We start from the raw sequence: 20,416 nt of genomic DNA on the forward strand, positions 1-20,416 counted from the left end.
CCATGGCAGGCCACTGCAGGTGTTTATTGAATGTGGCCAGCAGGATATCAAAGTAGAAAAGCAGCAGGAAGGAATTACAGAAAGAAAAACTACCAGTTCAGACAAGACTCTCCAAGTATTTCAGGAAACTCTTAAGAACAGAGGCACAAGTGACTATATATTTTGGGAAGCAGGTTGAACCAAGAGAGAACCTTCAAGACATCAAAGACTAGGGAGCTACTGAACCCTGTAAAACTAATTAATATGACCTGCCTCTCCAGAAGGAATTGCTGACAAGGAATATACAATGATAAAGGAGGGGCTCACCCTACCTCCCTGATAGACTCCATAAAATAATGCCTAGGAACTACCTGCCTAAGCAGAATCCAATGTGAATATTATAAATAGTGGTAAGAGAAAACCAGTACTTCTTTGCTCCTGCTTTGGGGACTGATTAAAGTAATTCAGTAAAAGATCAAGGTCAGAGTGCTCCAGCAGGCAGTAGAAAGGGCATATAGTGATTAGCCAGGAAAAGCAACCATATCATGAACCTGATGTTATACTCTGGGAACCTGACAGGAGCTCCCTTACCTGCAAATGCCATAATTTTTACCACCTGGAGAGGCTCCATCTTATGGTTCAGAATCAGCTGTTGTTCGTGTGTTAGTTGGATAGATGTTTTCTTGCTATAATCATTACAGAAATTAGAAAAACAGGAATTAAAAAGCCCAAGGGATGGCCAGTCCAAAAACCAAACAAGCAAACTGGATACACATCAGTAGACCCCCCAATATACCTCCTTTGTGTGTGGGGGGGAGGTGTTAAATGTTCTGAAACTAGATCAAGATGCTACTAAATATACTAAAAACCACCAAACTCCAAATGGGTGAAATTTATACAATGTAACTCATGCCTCAATAAACAGATCAAAGCAAAACACCTCTTGTCCTCACACATGAAAAAGAGTCAAGAAAGGAAGTCAAACCAGCATCGTGATTCATGTCTGTAAGACCAGCACTCAGGAGGCAGAGACAGGAGGAGTGTGGATTATCTGAACTCAAGACCAGTCTGGGTTGCACATTGAACTTTGCCTCAAAAAGCAACAGAAGAGTATATAATGTATACGTACCCTGGCCAGACAGATGGCTCCTCTTTAACTTTGGTGGCCTGAGTACAGGAATTCTCCTGAAGATATAGGCAATAGAAAATGTTGTAGTGAATCCTAGTGGGGGGAAAAAAGTAGATTTAGAGACTTACACATTTAAGTCATCATCTGTCTCATTTTTTTTTGGATATATTTCAACTCCTTATCATTTCCAGAAAGAATATTACATTTTGTTGAAAAAAATGGAAAGAAAAGACGTCATTCTCTACAGCTGACAAGAGCCCTTCTGCGAATGCGTGTTCTGAGACACAGGCACTGTCTCTTCTATGTGTACATCACACAGAGGAGACCAGGACACACTCTTGAAGGAACAAGAGTACTATCCGTGATCTTAAGAGGCAAGCAGTCAACAGAGTAGAAGATCCACTGGAAAGCAGGTATAAACTCCACTTCTAGCAATGTGAACCCTGCTTAAATAATACAACCTTACTGCTAAGCTTAAGGCCATCTTTCTGAACCTCAGTTGCTCTTCTGTCTGGTGACATTGGTTTAGAAGCATGAATAACATTCCCCTTTAAAACTTCCCAAGAAGAGGTGCTTCTTGGCTAGTAAGACAAGAACACCAATGACATGATGACAGAACAGCTAAAGGGAACCAAAGATGACAATAGAGGAACAAGACATAACAAACTCAGTCCACCCAAAGCAGCTCCAAAACCTCTCATGTGTACATGGAGTCCACATTCAGCAACCTGGAACACTAATTACCCACTAAGTGCTCTGCTCCACTCCAGAGCAAGGAGCTGATCTCAAAGCATCACTCTTTTTGATGAAAAAAAGATACCTTAAATAACATTTCAGGGGCTGGGCATACAACCAGATCAACATACCACACTACTATGAACTGAACTGTGCCCCTTCTGAAATTCAAAAGCTGAAGCCCTAATACCAAAGGACTGCTGGAAGAAAGGAAGGAAGGAGAGAATTACGATTCAATGCAGTGACAAAGCTACATCCATGATCCACTAGAACTCACTTTTATATGAAGAGACACAATGTCAAGTGCTCTGTCTCCCCTGCTCCCATCTCTCTCTTCCTGGGATACAGAGAAGAGGACTCACTAGAAACCCAATCTTCCTCACCTTGTTCTTGGATCTCCAGTCTCCAAAAGGGCAAGAAAGCAGAAACAACCTGGTCTATGATACTGTTACAGTGTCCATACACACACAGAATTGCAGTAAGTATAAATTTGCTTATGAGGATACTGTTCTTGATTTGATCATTTGTCTTGGTGAAATCTTATAGAACTTATTGCCCCAGACCTCAATGCCATGGAGTGGGCTACAATATAAACCAGTTGACAAACTGAGCATAACTTGGGAATAAAGTGATAGGACACTGCTGGAGAACAATGTACTGTACTAGCTTACCAAGGATGATGGGGTCACTGCTGTGTTTCTCATGGGGCTCATTAATTCCAGGGGTCAGTCTTTTCCTAGAGAAGAAACCCTCTGGGTTTCTGCTTCTCTAGAACTGGCTGTATGATGGCTGCCTGTCTTCACCACTTCAGATCTAAGGACAGGCCATTCCATATACAGCACCCATAACCGGATTTTAAAGATCCGTCCTTCCCCGCTCCCCAGACGTCTCTCATAATTGTGCACTAGTTTCTCCCATATTCCATGCACTCTGCCACACTGAACTTTCCTGATATTTATCAAATTCATTCCAACTTTGGGTCCTTCACTTACCTATTCTTTCTCTTAAAATGATCTTTCCTATTTCTCCAAATGGAGGTTCCTCTTTGACATTCAGACTTCCTCAGAGAAGTGTTTGCTCATTCCATCTAAAACAATGCTTCCCCACTGCCCTCTCACAGAGCTCCACTCTGCTCCCATTATAACACATATCATTCCCTACAGCGTCTGTGTGCTTATGCCCTGCCTGTCTTATTGCACTGAACAGGCAGTGTTAGTATTTTCACAGTGGACTCTCTTGTGCCTGGACAATTTCCAGCTTGCTATTATCTTTGCATATTTTATCACTGACAAGATAATGCTGAGCCATTCCTAGAGCCTTCATCTAGCAGCTGACTGAAGCAGAAACAGGCACCCACAGCTAAACACTGAACCATACTCCTGGAATCCAGTTGCGGAGAAGGAGGAGGGATGAGCAAAGGAGCCAAGACTGCTGGAGAAACCCACAGAAACAGTTGACCTGACCTAGTGAGAGCACGAAGACCCTAGTTGTAAAGCTGGGAAACCAGCATTGGACCGAACCAAGCCCTCTGAATTTGAGTGCCAGCTAGGAGGCCAGAGCAGTCTATAGGAACTCTAATAGTGGAGCCAGTGTTTATCCCTAGAGCACAAATGGACTTTGGGAGCTCATTCCCTATGGAGGGGGTACCATTGCAGTCTATATACGGGAAGGAGGGCCTGGGCCCTCCCCTAAATGATGTGATGGACTTTTATGGTTCTCCATGGAGGGCCTCACTATCCCTGGGGAGTGGGCTGGGGGGGTCAGTGGGATGCATGACAGGATGGGAGGATGAGGGAATGGGGGGTTGATATGTAAATAAGAGTGCTTCTAAAATTTAAGAAATGCTGAATGAGCAACCAACACTTTAGGCCTTTCTTTCTTTCTTTTTTTTTTTTTTTTTTTTTTTTTTTTGGTTTTTCAAGACAGGGTTTCTCTCTGTATTGTTTTGGAGGCTGTCCTGGAACTTGCTTTGTAGACCAGGCTGACCTCAAACTCAAGCGATCTGCCTGTTTCTGCCTCCTAAGTGCTGGGATTAAAGGCATGTGCCACCAACACCTGGCACTTTAGGCCTTTCTTACATTAAGAAGATAATGTCATTAACACTCACATGATCCTATAGTCTAATGTAAAAGTGAGCAAGGGAAAAAGAAAATGCTAATGTTTTTCTAGGAAAATGTAGCAGGTGTGAGTACTGTGAGGCATTTCACCTTCACCTATAGCTTCAATACCCAACATAGGAGCTATATGAAGAAATCTTAGTTGACTGGCACATGATAGTCACAAAGCACTTGGAATTGCATTCCCACAGCCCAGTTAGTTCCCTTACCTAGAGGAAAGGAGGAGCTAGGAAGGGGCCTTGTGATTTATCATAGCAACTCCTTTCCAGAGTGTTACCTATTGCTGATGTTAATCCCCTTCTCCCTCATGGCATAAAGGAGCACAGCTATGCAGTATAAGGTCTCGGTGACATCTGGCATGGTCACTGTGGAGCTGGGTCTCCTGAGGCAGAAGAGCAGATGCTGGATGTCGTTCACGCAGCTGGAGAGGAGCACCATGGCAGCCACCAAGGCCCAGACGTTAATGCCCTTCAAAGAGAGGTATACAGGATAGGAGGAGAAGCTAGATCCAACCACATTCTGGAAACTAGTGAGGAAACTGATGGTTATTTCCAGCATCTTATTTACTGTGCATCTATAGTGACACCTTTAATCTTTCTGACTCTTTCAAATTACCCAAGGTGCCAACAAGGAAAGAGCTACCTCAAGGACTAGAGAAATGGCTCAGTGGTTAAGAGCATTTGCTATTCTTGTTGAAGACCTAGGGTTAGCATCTACATGGCAGTTCATAACCACCTGTAACTCTAGTTCCATGGGATCTCTCTAACCTCCACAAGCTCCTGCACACATGTGTCGACCTAAACACATAAAATATATGCATATATTGGGTTGGGTTTTTTTGTTTTTTGTTTATTTGAGATAGGTTTCTTTGTGTAGCATGGCTATCCTGGAATTTTCTCTGTACACCAGGCTGGCCTCAAACTCAGAGATCCACCTGCCTCTTCTGGGATTAAAGGTGTGCCACCATTGTCTGGCGTATACCATTTTTAAAAGGGCTATCATAAAGAAACCCTATCACTCCAAGTGTTCAGAGGCTAGATAACTAGCATTCAAGAAGCTAAAAATTGGGCCTTTTATTTCTCCAAAGAGACCATTAACAAGATTAATGCTATTCAGAGATTCAATGAAAGATTTGAGAGAATATATATATATATATATATATATATATATATATATATATATAATCATCTTCAACTATTCTTAATCAGAAATAGACTTCCAGTGAGAAATGATGTCACCATCCCCCAGAGTACCCCCACACCCTCTCAGTTTACATACCCCAGCAGATGCATAGAGGTCAGGTAGTTGTTGACGCATGCATGCCTCAGCCTCCAAAAGCAGAGGGTGATCCCTCAGGCTCCATAGCACCCTCTCAGGGTCTACACTTGGGGAGCATTTGGTAGTGGCTGTGTATCTGTAAAATACTCAAGAAATGAGTCCAGAAGGAAGACAATTGTGAGGAAACACATGAGAAAGGACTTTGAAAACTGTCTCTCAAACAGGAGGAAAGACACTCACCGTATGAGGTTCAGCACACATAAGTCTGAGTCCTTTTCTATGCCATGGCTCAAGAGAATGCCATCCACCTTGCTGACAGCCTGCTCTTCATTTATCAAGTATCGATGATATAGCTTTTTCCAAGGAATGAACTATATAGTTGAAAAAAAAAATGAAATAACATCCAGACCACAATTCTTAGAAAGACTGAGTCACCAACAGAGAAAACCTACCAAATGCAAAGCAAATACAGCTCCCAATCCAAAGCTGGGCAGACCAGGGAGAAACTGTCCGAACCTGAGTTGGAAACTAGGACAACTGGGCCTTGGTCTTGGCTCTAACACAAATGTTACAGGAGCTAGGAAAAGATAGCACCTGGTTTCCTTATCTGAAGTACCAGGTGAGCAGCACCATACTGACCTTAAGTCAACAACTGTCACATGACACAGAGGAAGGCATTATGGAGTGAGAATGCTACACAGTGACATCTTCACCACGATGTGACAACGGAGAGAGTAACACCATCTACTAGAGCATACTGATATGAAGCAAACACTGACAGGACCGAAGGAAGAAATTAGATGGCAGAGATGTGTAAGGAGATGCTGGATTTCAACAGCACTACAGACAACTGAACCTAACAGATCCATACAGACACTCCATCCAACAGGAGCAAAATCCAATCTCATCCCAAGCCCCATGAACATTCCCCACACTGGATCACATCCTGAGTCATAAAGCCAGTCAATCAATTAAAATGGCTGAAGTTATACCACAAATCTTTTCAGTAACAACATGAGGACACTATAAATCAAGGCAGCAGGAAAATCATGCTACCTATAACTGAAATCAGGCAGGCATTCCTATTCTTGAGATGAAGAGTACATGGTAATGTAACTGAGGCTGGCCTGGTACTAATTACGCATAACTGAGGCTGGTCTTGAACTCATGGTCCTCCTACCACCACCTCCCTAGTGCTGGGATACAGGCATCTATCAGTGCATCTGGCTACACAGTGCACCCTTGGAATAACCAATGGGTCAAAGAAGAAATCACAAAGAAAGTACCCTAAGACAGGTGAAAACAAAGACACAACACAGCAAAACTTATAAGACAGTGTGAAAACAGTGCTGGTCAGCGAGCTTACAGTTAAAATGCTTCTTTTTACAACAGAGAAGGATTGAGCATTTGTTAAAATGTCGATGGTAGAGAATTTGCCTATGTGCAAGGCATAGGTTCAATCCCTAGCACTGAAAAAGACCTGAAAGAACAAACTACCTCAAAGAACAACAAAAAAGGAACACAACGCAAAACCAGCAGAAGAGAGGAAATTACAAAGAGTAGAACAGAACTGGACACAGCAGGGCACATCTATAACCTGGGGAGGTGGAAGGAGGAGGATGAAGAATTTGATGGTAGTCTGGACTACATAAAGACTGCCTAAAAACAGCACTAATAACAGTAATGATATTAGTAACAACCCTTAGCTAGATCAACTAAGAAAAAGGAACATTAAAATGAATGCCATAGAACCAAAAGGACTACAAGGGGTAAAAAAAAAATGGATAAAAAATTCCTAGAAACACACATCCTACCAAGTCTGAATAACAAAAACAGAAAATTTAAACAGAATGATAATTAGTAAAGAAATAGAATCAAAAATCAAAACTTCCATCATAAAGAAGCCTAGGACCAGATGGCTCCCCTGGGGAATCCTACAGAACATTTAACGAACAATCAACACCAGCATGCCTCACACTCTGCCAAAAGACTGAAGAGAAGGGGAAAGAGCCAAATTCCTTTGGTGAGGCCAACACTGTTGTAACGTGAGAGTCAGACATAGATGCTACAAGGACCTGCAAGCCATGGCAGACTACTGAAAATAAGACATGCACTGCTGCTGCTGATCAGAATGGCAGCACTGTAACATTTTAAGAGAGAAGTGCAAGCTTGGATGTGGTCCCAAGAAATCTTGCCAAACAAAAAAACTGTTACTTAACCCCACCACCAGTACTCAGCTCACACAAGAGAGTTTGCCATTTAGTTGACAGAAATAGTACAAGCAAACAAGGTTCACATCTAATAAAGTCATAAAAGCATTTCTCAGAACTCAGGAACTAAGTAAAACCCCACAGTAGAATGCTAAAGTGACATGAAACTTCTCCCATCAGCTTTTGTACTTAGCTTTCCTGTTTGGGGCTGTACAAAATTCAGCTCATGGATCTCTGAGGTCTAGCTGGGCAGTTGTCACTGTGCTACAAAATAACATAAATGCTATTGATAGTGTTTAGGTCACCACAAGAGAAAGTCAAGAGTGCAATGAATGTACAAAGAAAATATTCAGGGGAGTGGTGTGAAAACTAAGCTTCCCATAAACAGCATCATGTTGAGAAAATACAAACAAAAAAGATGATCAAGATCCAGGAAAAACAAAATAAAATAAAAGAATACTGACAATTCTACAGGGAGCAACTAACCTCCTCCCTGATGGACAAAGGAGAGTCTGAACAAAAGTACTTTCTCCAGCATGACTGTACAACAAAGTAGAGAAGGCAGAAAAGTAGCCCAGTCTATGCACAGAAAATATAAATATGAAGTGATTCAAATAGGGAAGAGAAAAAAAGACATGGAAGAGAATGGGTTACTAAAACCGAATACAGTAACATAATTACACCACCAGAGGTATCAATTGCTGTATTAGCAAAAAGGCAGTGATGAACTTCAATGGGACAGGATGGGAAGGCATAGTTCCTACAACTGATAAGCCTTGAAGAACTAGTGAAATGGCAACAAGTAAGGTATGGTGACCTTACTCTAAATGGCATGGGCGAATTACACCACATCGTGGGCCAAATATACAGTCTATGATCTGGGTACAGCAAATCAAGTGCTTGAGAGAGAAAACAGAACTGTGAGAAGTGATTTGGCAGGACAAGCCTGGATGGCCCCAAATGCCTGAGAAGTTTGCGCTTTACTCATGAAGCAAATGGAAAGCACCACTTTGAAATGGTCCTCTCCTCAGAAATCTGCACTAAGTGACGCTAATCTGCACGCTGCTCGAGGCCTGAGCACTTCACTTACCAGTGGGTCACTGATGATTTCCCTCCAAAGGTGGCACACCAAGCTGAGGTTCCAGTAGAGATCCTCCACTGGAAGGAAGGCAAAGATGTGCCTCAGGACTTCACTAGGCAGTCTACAAATGTGGCTGGGTACCTCTTGGCAAGGCAAAGTTCCAAGAAGCCCATAGTATGAGTCAGGAAAGGGATCGGGACCAATGTCTTCAATGTCTCGGCCAGGTTCTCTAGACTCTGTAAAGCACTGTGACAAACCATCCTCTGCTTCCTGCCTGACTTCCCTAAGCCTTGTACATGATGAGAGCAAACGATGACGTGGAGTCTTCTTGGTAACTCCATCCCACTGGCTGGGCTCTGCAGTTTTATTGCTCTCTTCCTCAAAGGAACGAGACCGTTTCCTGGTAGGAAGAGCAGACCCTGATGAGCCCAGCCTAGCTTCTCCATTATCGTCCTGAGGCAAAGTACAACTGCTCTCTGCAGGAAAAATCATATCACCCTCAGAGTCTTGACAGCTGTCCCGGCCAACAGAATTGCTTTTGGCCATGTCATTGGTACAACGCTGGTGGCCAACTAGGAAGAACTCAGTAATAAATCTCTGACATCCTCGACCTGTAGAGAGAACCCAAACAGAACAGGAAAAAAAAAATCAGTGGCTATTGATGTAAATAAGACTATCAACTTATCTATGTTAACAGAGAAAAGAAACACTAGTGTGCTTATGGGTCAGGTGGTCATATAAATAGCTAATATAAAAATATTCACACAAATTTAGCAAGAGACAACTGATGTCTATTGACCAACACTCTACCATGCAAGCAAATATATGCATAAGATCAGATGCTGCACTCCTGAGTGGGTAAACAGACAAGAAACAGCTGCTTACATTCACATCCCAGACCTAGTGCAGCTTCCCGGCTTGCTCCCACAACAGCAATTCTAAGTCTGCACGAGCAGAAAGAAATATGCTTTATCAGGCTCAGAAGTGTCTATTCTTCATCTGACCACTCAAATAAGTTTAGTTTTTATTTCCTACTATGATTCTGTCACTTTTAAATTGGAATTTTCTCATTGTATAAGCATTACACCCATCTCTTCTTCACATGTACTCAGTCAGCATTTTGAGAGGACTATGAAGTGACACTCCCAGACCTCACTACCTTCCAAGACAGAGCCCAAACAATGGTGATCTCAGAAATCACTACAGCTTTTTCTAAATAAAGTCTCAATGTACAACAATTTATGGTTCCTTTCTAAATGGTAAAACTCAAATTCTTACTTTGGAAAGAAAGAGAATGGATTGCAACCAGAATTAGCCTTTAAATGGATTACAGACTTGAAATTAATGTCATATCAGGTGTTGGGCCCCAGCCCCACAGGGTCTCTGTGAGTTGCTGGTCAGCCTACAAGTGCAACTTGTTTTCCAGCCCAAGTGCTTCCTGTTTTCTAGTCCTGGCTTACTGCCCTGGCCTTCACCCTCTGACATCAACATTCAGCAGGAGGAAAACATGCTCTCTTCTACCTGGGGTTTTTCCACTGTGCTGTAAGTCTGTATATAAAGCTCCTGCCTCCTACAAAAGAGAGACCTCTTAGCACTTGTAATGAAGACACACACACACATTCTCCTGGCAATAAAGGCAGCACATGCATTCTCTTAGTACAAACAGCTGGACGTCTGGTCTCTCTTTTCCTGATACCTTGGAGTTGCTTGTGGCGCTGGTGCCACAATTGGAGGTTCCACAATCAGGGAAAGGGACATCATTTATAACTGCTGCCAGAGCAATATAAAAGACTAGGGTTTCACACCTGTAAGGGCTGGTTGGCTAAATCCAGATACTTCTTAATTGCCAAAGTCAGTCACACACAAGTGAAAACACCACTACACACTCAGCATCAAAGACCCAAGGAACTAACAAGACAGGAGAGAAGTTGGCTTATCCACACAAGGCAAACTGAACTTCAGAACTTAGAATTAAGTCTGAAACTGCCTCACAGAATTGGTTATAGCAGCCCCCAAATTGAGAAATACGGATTATTCAAACTAGATTGGATTCATTAGTTTGATATAAAGAGGGGTGACAAAAAAAATCAAATTGCTAGAAGTCAATTTTATGTATTAATGGTATCAAAATTAAAGAGATTAATTAGTGACCCATACTAGATTACACATTGTATACGGTATCAAATTACCCCACTGTACTCCATTAATAAGGATAAACACTGCATGTCAATTTAAAAAAAATGAAAGTTTCTAAATAAAAAACCAAAACTAACCAAACAAACAAAAACCCAAACCTGTCAGGTAGTGTGAGAATGCGCCCATCACAGTAGCAGGGAAACACTTTAACAGGTTCTAGGAATGTCTGTGACATAGCAGAAGATCATCATGTTCAAGGGTGTCAGGCTTATTTGACAGATCAGGTATCAAGAAGCAAGGAATCAACTGGTGAATCTCTGGGGGAAACACAGGCCTGTGATCCAGCTACTCTGGAGGCTGAGGCAGGAGGATAAGTTTAGTGAGAGCTCATCTCAGGACAAAAATCAGAAAGAGTGGGGATGTGGCTCCCAGTACAGCACTCAGAATGCTGGGTTCAACAACCAGTCCTACATACAATAACCAAAATAAAAAGCACTGTCACAGGCAGGAACATTTTAAAGGAAAACACTGACCCTGTGGACCTCCTAAGATGCTAGTCAAGGAGTCAAGATGCTTGCAGACTGGGTGACTGGTGGAACAGCGACAGTGGTCTGTGTCTTTTATTACTTTAGAATTAGGGACGCTGATGGGGTCTCTTGGGCTCTAACATTATAGAAGGACAGAATTTCCATGGAAAACATACAAATAATGAATCCAGGTGTCAACCTGTTCTAACAGGTCTGGAAAACCAAGCAATGACATTTACAAACACTTGTATGAAACTAGAAGACATTCAAAGTACACACCAACTACAGATTTTGAAACATAAGATACTTTTTTGAAGACATACCTCTATTGCCTCCTTTTGTTCTGGGTCTAGGATAGAGGCCATGGTTTGAGTCTCTGTTTGTCCATCTCTGACTGAAGGGCTGAGTAGCGGCCAAATGTGTCCAGGCCAAATGCTGGCAGTCGACTGCTGTAAGATGCTTCCGCTTGAATCGTCTCACTGTTTTGGAATGAGAAGAAATGGGATACTTGCTAGTTACTCCCAAACACAGACACTAACCAGGGAATTATACTCAAGGTATAGGGATACACTGAGGACTGATTGTGAAGATCATCACACTAATCTGGAGTCTGTAGAGGGTACAGGGAAGAGGCCTTAAGGAGTGAAAGGATGTTATACAAAAGAAGTTGCCATTAATGGATAACAGACTTAGCAACTTTTCCGGTCTTCATTTAAGCCACGTTTCTATAAGAACCACAGAAAATTAAGAGTTGGCTATAATTTTATTTTAAAAATAAAAACTTGGGCTGGGAGGTGATGGTGCATATCAACACTCGGGAGGCAGAGGCAGGTGTCTCTCTGTGAGTTCAAGGACAGCCTGGTCTACAGAGCAAGTTTCAGGACAGGCTCCAAAGCTACACAGGGAAACCCTGTCTCAAATATAAAATATAAAAAACCAAAATATTAAAATAAAATAAAAACTTGGTTTTGTTTGTTTGTTTGCTTGCTTTTTGTTTGGAGAAAGGGGCTTACCATGTTATCTTGGCTGGCCTAGAACTCAGAGATCCTCCTGTCAGCCAAAATGAAAATGTTTATAGTTTACTTTCTATCAAAGGAATGACTTAAACTACTTCTTTTAAATTGCAACTTTTAAAAAGACAAGTATGAGGACCTGAGTTCATATCCCAGAACCCATGTTTAAAAAAGCAAAAACATAGGCACAGCAGCTTAGGGCTCTGGATCTAACCTGGGGAGGATAAGACAGAGTTCACTGGCCAGCCTGTCTAGCCAAATCAGTGAACTCTAGGTTCAGTGAAAGACCCTTTAGCACAAAGTAAGGTAGAGAGTTCAACTTCTTGTTTCTGTGAATTAATGTGTGTTTAGGCACCAGGAGATATACATGCACATAGATAATAAGGCCCTGGGTTTCAAAAGATAAAATATTGAGTATAACTATAGATCATGCTTTCTAAGACTACTGCTCAGTATCCAGCCAGTTGAGAAATCACCATTCCAATTGCAGTTAATTCTTTGAAGTTTTAATATAAGCTTTTAAAAATTAAACTCCATGAATACTGTAAGATATCTAAAAAATTATTTCCATACACACTAATAGTCCTCCAGGGCTTCCTAAAAGGATGCTGGAGACCTATGGCTATCTTAATTCAGAAGGCATAGCATTACTATGTTAGGCACTGCAACTGAATATAGATATGACTCATGAAGGAAGTATTGGGTAGTTCTAACTTAGAACATTTAACTTTTATAGAGGTGCCATTGATTAATAAGAAAACACACAGAGAAATTCAAAATCATATGCAAAGTTACCTACCTACTTGTATTTAGCAAAGCTTATCTAACTTGAATAAAATGTGGAAATATAAAGACTGGAGTACATGGCAGCCTAATTGTGGCCAATTTAGTGTTCCTGTGTTCCTAGAAATACCTTAAACAACAGCAAGCAATAAGTCTCAGTCACATACTTAAAACAGAAAATCACATGTTTAATCCCAGTACTCAGGATGGGATTTGATGAGTTCAAATACAACCTAGTCTACATAGTGAACTCCAGGCCAGTCGGGGTTATATAGTGAGACCCTATCTCAAAAAAAAAAAAAAATCAAATACCTTTCAATTTTCAGTTTTGTAAATACACTGTTTTTGTTGAAATCTCTGTACACTAAACACCAAAATATATTCACCCATAAGGAAGCAAAACAGTTCATTTTTTCTATATTAAAAAAGTTTGAATTTGTCTATATTCAAGAATAACAAAAATATAAATTCTGATTATTTTAAAAATAAGACTTGGTGGCAGGGAGATTACTCAGTGGATGAAAACACTTGCCATAAACTGAGCAGTGGTGCACGCCTTTAATCCCAGTACTCGGGAGGCAGAGACAAGGCAGATCTCTGTGAGTTTGAGGCCAGCCTGGTCTACATAGCTACACAGAGAGAAATCCTGTCTCCAAAAGTCAAAACCACTTGTCATGTAACCCTGACAAACTGAGTTCTATCCCCAGAACCCATGGTAGGAGATGAGAGTCAGCTCTTCACACCTGTCCTTTGACCTCTACATGTACTCTGTACATGCCTGCCATGGCATGTATACATTCACATTTACACAGACATACACAATACTATCTTTGTTTCAATGAGATTGAAATTTTACCTTTCCTGTTCAGACCCTAGAATATTATACACAAACCCAATAGCTATTTTGGCTACAAAAAGGAAACCTACAAGAAGCTTTCCCAAGTAAAAAACATCTGGGCCATGGTCACTCCAAGGACAACTGCTAGCTTCTAACCTGCAAGTCAACTGAGATCCAAAACAGGAGTCTCTGCTTAACTCTCAAAACATCTAACTGCTTCAAAGCTGACATGCACAGTGTGCATAATTGTAACTGATGAGATCAGACAATAGTTACACTAGTCAGAAGATACCTCACATAAATTGGCCTGAATGGAGATGTTCTCATGAATAAAATCACCAAGATAAGCATTACTCAATTTATACGAGCTAGCACCATGCAGCCAGTCATATGCTTAGCTGAGTGGAATAAGTCAGATAACAGAAAGCTCCTGCAAATCAATGAAGAGAAGCACACTCAATTACCACGTTCGTCAGTTAAGAATTCCAAGTCTCTGATTTATAGACTAACTTGAGCAATACAAAACAGAAGTCAATGGATTCCTCTACATCTGTATACATGCAGCAACCTTGGGATATTTCTGTAAAGCAGGTAAGAATGGCTTCATTCCAATCAACTGATTAACAATAACGCCCTAATCAAGAGAAAGCTAAGGCATCGATAATGACCATCAACTACACATATGTCTTAATCATATGCCTAGGAATCAAAACACATGTAAGGTAAGCAAATTCTCTGCCTTTTTCACGGTTGTACCCTCTGCATGCAGCATAGTGGCAAAAACATAATACATTCTGGGACTGAATGCTTGTGTGTTCCCCAAATTCTTATGCTGAGATTCTAAGCACCAATGTGATGCTATTAAGAATCAGGACTAGCCAGGCGTGGGGGTGCATGCTTGTAATCCCGGCATTTGGAAAGTAGAGACAGGAGGCCAGCCTTGGCCTCAAAGACAGTTCAAGTTTGTCCTGAGCTACATGAGACTCTGCCAAGAAAGGGGGTAAGGGGGAAACCTGGGTTGTTAGGTCATAAGGGAGGAGCCCCATGAATGGGATTAAGACCCTATCAAAGAAAATCCAAGGGTCAGAGATGCTATTTAGAAGTAAAAGTAAAATAACTGTCCACCATGTGCAAAGTCTTGGGTTCAACCCTCAAACCACAAAAATAAAACCAAACAACAAGGCCACAGTGTTCCCTTGCTACTTTATCCATCTGAGAGCACAGTGAAAAGACAGCCATCCATGAACCAGGAAGCAATCCTTCACTAGACACCAGACAGGTACCTGTCTGATCTTGGACTTTGTAGCATCCAGACTGTAAAAAATAAATTTCTGCTATTTGCAAACTATCTAGTCTCTGGCCTTTTGTTATAGAAACTAAAAGAACTGAAGAGCATGCTCAGTAAACACTCCGTGAGTGCAGGAAAAGCAAGGCAGGGCCGAAGTGGTACAGGAGTCTAACCCTACATCACTATGACTTTTGTGTGGAACTTGGCAACAGCAGGCCCTCAGCCTCCCCAAAAGACCTCCTCAAAGGAGGACACACAACAAAACAGCAACAATGTCTCATCTCAAAATGATTTGTTATGGAGAAAGAACAGAGGTGTATTTTTTAATTTGTATTTATTTCATGAAATATACTTGAATCTAAAATGCTTGTGGAGAAGATTAAAGGCTTGCAGAATCGTAACAAAGGCACAAGAATGAAGGGGCTAAGAGAATGTTAGGACAGTGTTATGCCAGTTATGTGGTCCAGGCTATTTATTTCTCCTCTTCCTTAGCACAAATCCTCTGCACATCTTGTTTCTGATGCAGCTGGTCTCGCTTTAAGCCTGGGCCCTTATCAATACCAGGTACATAAAATGATGTGTGCCCCTTCAAGTTCTGGCCCCATTTTCCCCACACCCAGTTAAATGGGCTAATTCCTCTGGATGCCATTACAATATTCTAGAACACGATATGGCTTTTTGTTCTAAGTGTACCCCGGGGGAAGAATTCTCCTAGCAGGCTGAGCTTTAAAAAGAACCTCCCCCACCAAACACACATATATATACAAAAACAACCATGAGCTACCACCACCTGGAACCATTTTAGACAGTTACGTGGTTTAAAAATGAAGTTATTTCAACCAACTTTATGCTAATAATTCCAGGATCACTTGAAATTGACACCAAATAATTCTATTATCTTTATTACTCATACTTAAACAAACCCTCTAGAACTTACATATTAATGAACAAGATGAAGATAGTTAACTTCTTAGAATTCCTGGAGAGGCTGATTACTGTTTTAACAAAAGCAAGCCAATTTCCTAGTACAAGGTTCCTAACTGGAGAGAATACTGCTCTGAACACCAAATTTAACTTTGCTAATTAGAGAAAGGTGCCACCCTGCCTCACCTTGGTAGCTTCCCTCATGCTCACACAACTCTCTGATGGACGGGCTCTGAAGACATTTAGGTAGACAGACACCTGACCCTTGGTGTTGCCTGTGGAGACAACACAACTGCAGTGTGGTAAAGTCCATTATTATTATGATTCTGGTATTTGAAAAGTCCAATGACAGCCAGTGATACTGAGTCCAAATAAATACAGCTAACTGTGTTACCCCTCAACTCTAGCACTCTCAGTAGCCACTCAAGCCAGGAAGTACTTAGCAGTAATACAACCACTCTTTATATTTCTGAAACACAATGCTTTCATAAGCATGTATTCAAGTATACCTTGTATAGTTACTGGTTTAATATATCTTCATTGTATTATATTGTTAGCAATTATTAGTATAATGACAGTTGAACGTTTCCACTCTGAGGCTAAATGTTTTCTGTAAGATCTAGTGGGAAGGGAATGAAGAATATACTTATACCTAGCATCCTCCATATATAACTTCGTAAGTAACTGTTAATTAAATGAAAAACTGCACAGATGTGGGACCCAGGGCTCACCTGATACAGCTAGACAGGCTAGCAAGCAGCTCTGTGGAACCTGGCTTGTCTCCCTAGTGCTGAGATTACAAGGCATGCATTGCAATGCACAGCTTTTTATATGGTGCTCAGGATCCAACTCAGTACTCATGTTTGACTGGCGAGCACTTTACCAATTAAGCCATCTTCCCAGCTCAACAGCCTCAATCTTTTGCAGTCAGCTCATACCCTGAGGTACCCATAGCTTCCTTAAGAAAAGCACCCATTTAGTATAGCAAGAAAGAAAGAGCTGAGCTGTTCATTCTGTGTTCCTTAGAAGGAATGGCAGAAAACAAACAGAATGTTCACTATTTTTTGTCCACTATACATCTTAACATACTTGAAAATCTTTTTCTATTATTCATTCATTCTTCAACCTCTTCATGTATCTACCAAATCCCAGATTTACTATGAACTTCATGAGAGCATTCCTTATGGTATCCTTGTTGCTAATGCTATTTTAGACACTGGAGAGCATACAAAAATAAGTAAGCCTGACCATAAGGCAGCTAACAAAACAAACACAAATTTTTAAACATACAGCAATCCAAGTGCTACATAAATACATGCATAAGGCCCTATGGTAGTAGATATAATTAGGATCACTGGAAGAAGCTCCATGAAGAGTTGAGTTGTAAATGATGAGTGGGATTCAGTTAGGCATAAGAAAACAATCTGAGGAAAAGACAAAAAAAAAAAAACAAAACAACAATTAAAAAAAAACCAAAGGCATAGCAAAGCTCTGTGTGACAGAAAGTTTCATTTCTGATAGGGAATGATAGATAAGAAGGCTGGAAAATAAACTTGGAGCCAGAGACTACAAAGGTCCTCTTATATACTGTTAAAGAAATTGCCCTTTATTGCATATGCAACTCAGATTTTTGTGCAGTTTTAAAAAGCAAGGTCACTACACAAGATAGACATGGAGATTGTCAGCAAAACAAATCAGAAAGTCATGGTACCAAGCTAAGTAGGAATTGGAAAGGGCCTGAGAGCACGAGTTGGGTAGAGAGGACAGGTGGGCATCAACAAGGTGTTAAGAGTAAGAGATCAATCAGCCGGGCGGTGGTGGTGCACGCCTTTAATCCCAGCACTCGGGAGGCAAGAGGCAGGTGGATCTCTGTGAGTTCGAGGCCAGCCTGGTTTACAGAGCGAGCTCCAGGACAGCCTCCAAAACAATACCGAGAAACCCTATTTCAAAAAACCAAAAAAAAAAAAAAAAAAAAAAAAAAAGAGTAAGAGATAAATCAAGGATAACTAACATTTCTTATAGAACAGTAAGAGAAATGGCATTATTAGCTATGTAAAAAAGCAAAGGAGAAATAGCTGTTTTAATCATTTTTCCCAGAATCAAAGACCTAAAGTTTTAATTTATAAAAATATTTTTTCACTAGGCATAATCCCGGCACCCTGGAGGCAGAGGCAGGTGGATCTCTGTGGGTTTGAGGCCAGCCTGATCAGGACAGCTAGAGCCGTTATACAGAGAAATCCTGCCTCAAACAACAACAACAAATAATAAAAATAAAAAATAATTTTTCAGGATTTCTCGTGGTTTTTTGTTTTGTTTGTTGTTGGTTTGTGTTGCTCTGCTGCAGTGGGGTCTTAGAACAAAGTCCAGTTAAGTGCTGGGATGACAACTGTGTGCCACCATGTCCATATTATTTTGTTTTTAAAGGCTCTGTTTTTGTTTTTTAAAATGGGAATGCCCGGTTAAGCTCCAAAAAAGGTCTACGAAATGTAAAAGAAGTCTTCTAAAAGCATGTGACTGACCACTGACAACATAAGAGTTGGCTCTGGTGATAAATTTCTAGAAGTTATTTCACAGCCAGAACAGCAAGTCTCTAAATTTGTCTCTAAACTCAAGTCAGCCTGGAAGGGGTAAAAAAAAGAAGAAAAAGATATAGTAACACATTTGAAATTAGAATTTAAATAGTTTTATGTATTCACAAGTCAGAAAACATGTTAAAGAATGGGTTCTTCAACGACAACACCCAAGTGCCACAGATCCATGAAATACAGCAAAAGTCAGGTAGAAAAAAAATCCCAATTCCAATGACAGCTACATGGGAATTAAGACAGTAAAGGTCAGGCCACAAACTCCAAAGACCTTCACTAAAGAAATGGCAGCTTGACCAGGCAGAGAGAGCAGCAATAGCCCTATTAATAAACTTCAAGCACAAAAAACCACTCCTCTTCAGATCACAAGGGCATGGGGCAGTTTCACAAACAATATCTAGTTTCCCAAAGGAAAACACACAACAAAGTAAATTCATAAAGCAGAGGAGAGGCAGAATCTTACTTGGAACACCAAGTATCCTGGATTTCAAATATTTCATCCTTTTGTGAACCATGGGTCTCAGTTTTGTTTCAATGATGGGAAAGTAGAGACATATAAGGCAAAAATCCATCATTTGTAAGGAAGGAGTAGGTAACCCAGACTAGCCTCGAACTCAAGGTCCTCCTGGTTCAGTCTCCCAAATGTCGAGACTTAAAACCATATACCATGCAAAGTGGCAAAAAGTTTGAAAACTACCAGATGCCTCAACTTACCAATACGTGGTTAAAAACCAAAACCAAAACCAAACCACTAACTTCATTAGGCCTCAGTGTCCTTGCATCTAAAATCAGAATGCTACCTCCGGGCTGTTTATGGAAGAGACAATGGCAGGCACTTTGTGAGCCAGAGTGCAGGGCCAAATGAAGAGAAATTGTTTTTAACCCTGACAGTAGCGACTTCCATTTTACCCCCCAAACAAACAAACAAACAAAAACATCACTAGATTAAACGTCCAGTTCCTCGAAAGGAATCCAAAAGAACTTGCTCGGATCTCAATGAGCCCTCCGAAAGCCCCCAGACCGCCTTATATCCCCTGAATCTCCAGTTCGGGTGAGGAGGTGGAAGACTACCAAGGCAAACACAAATGTCGGGAGCAGAATACAATGACTCGCCCAAGGTCAAAAACATTACAGTGTAGACAAATCAGGCTTGCCAACAGCAGAGGCTAATTCTCGAGTGTTGCCCCTTCCGGAGCCTCGGGGAGCGGCGTAGGGGCACCGGTCTGCAGAGACACCCGGCCTCCTCCACCTGACCATCGCGGGCGCGGCCAGCTCCTACATCCACCCTCAGCTCGGGCCCCACCCCCGAGGCCGAGACCCCGGCGCTGGGCCCCACAAGATAAAGTTTGCACGGCTCGCACCCCCACGCCAAGTCCACGGTCTCACGCACTAGGGTGGCCCGGCCCAGGACCCAGCCGCCGACACCACCCGGCCGGTGCCCCTGGACATCCAGCCTTCTTTCGACCAGCAAGCCCCTCCTTCGGCCCAGACAGAGAGCAGAGACGACTGTAGACTTCCTCCGCGAGCTCCGCCCCCTCGCAGCCAAGACGCACCCTCCGCCGGAGACGACGGACGGACCCATGAACCAGTCGGAACCCGGAACTAGAGGGGCGCGCGGACGGACGGCTTCTAGAGCCAATCCGTACGCGAGGCGGAAGGAGGCGTGGTCCAAGGAACTGAGCCACGCCCCGTCGGTTCTTCCGCTGGCGCGGAGGAGGCGAAGGAAACTTTCCCAGAGTTCCTTCGAGCTCTCTGGGTTCCCGTGGGGGTTGAGGCGGAGGCAGCGGGCGGGG

At 41.9% G+C, this 20,416-nt stretch overlaps 1 protein-coding gene across 2 annotated transcripts in view; it reads right to left on the minus strand.

Annotated features, from left to right (window-relative positions):
* Fbh1 (F-box DNA helicase 1) overlaps positions 1-20,167 on the minus strand; it is a 35,861-nt gene extending 15,694 nt beyond the window's left edge. The window contains exons 1-8 of one of the 2 annotated variants that reach the window (XM_040755542.1): positions 20,014-20,167; positions 11,516-11,671; positions 8,539-9,140; positions 5,479-5,609; positions 5,239-5,374; positions 4,238-4,428; positions 1,109-1,201; positions 571-665 (exon numbers count right to left, since the gene is read on the minus strand). In XM_040755542.1, the coding sequence (XP_040611476.1) occupies positions 571-665; positions 1,109-1,201; positions 4,238-4,428; positions 5,239-5,374; positions 5,479-5,609; positions 8,539-9,140; positions 11,516-11,671; position 20,014 (1,405 nt within the window). In that variant the 5' untranslated portion in view covers positions 20,015-20,167. Of the gene's footprint in view, positions 1-570; positions 666-1,108; positions 1,202-4,237; positions 4,429-5,238; positions 5,375-5,478; positions 5,610-8,538; positions 9,141-11,515; positions 11,672-19,984 lie in introns of both variants that reach the window. The other variant, XM_040755543.1, reaches the window with a different exon arrangement.
* Between the last annotated feature and the right edge of the window lie 249 nt (positions 20,168-20,416).

Source organism: Mesocricetus auratus, unplaced genomic scaffold, assembly GCF_017639785.1.
Source record: "Mesocricetus auratus isolate SY011 unplaced genomic scaffold, BCM_Maur_2.0 Super-Scaffold_100013, whole genome shotgun sequence".
NCBI classification, from domain to species: domain Eukaryota; kingdom Metazoa; phylum Chordata; class Mammalia; order Rodentia; family Cricetidae; genus Mesocricetus; species Mesocricetus auratus.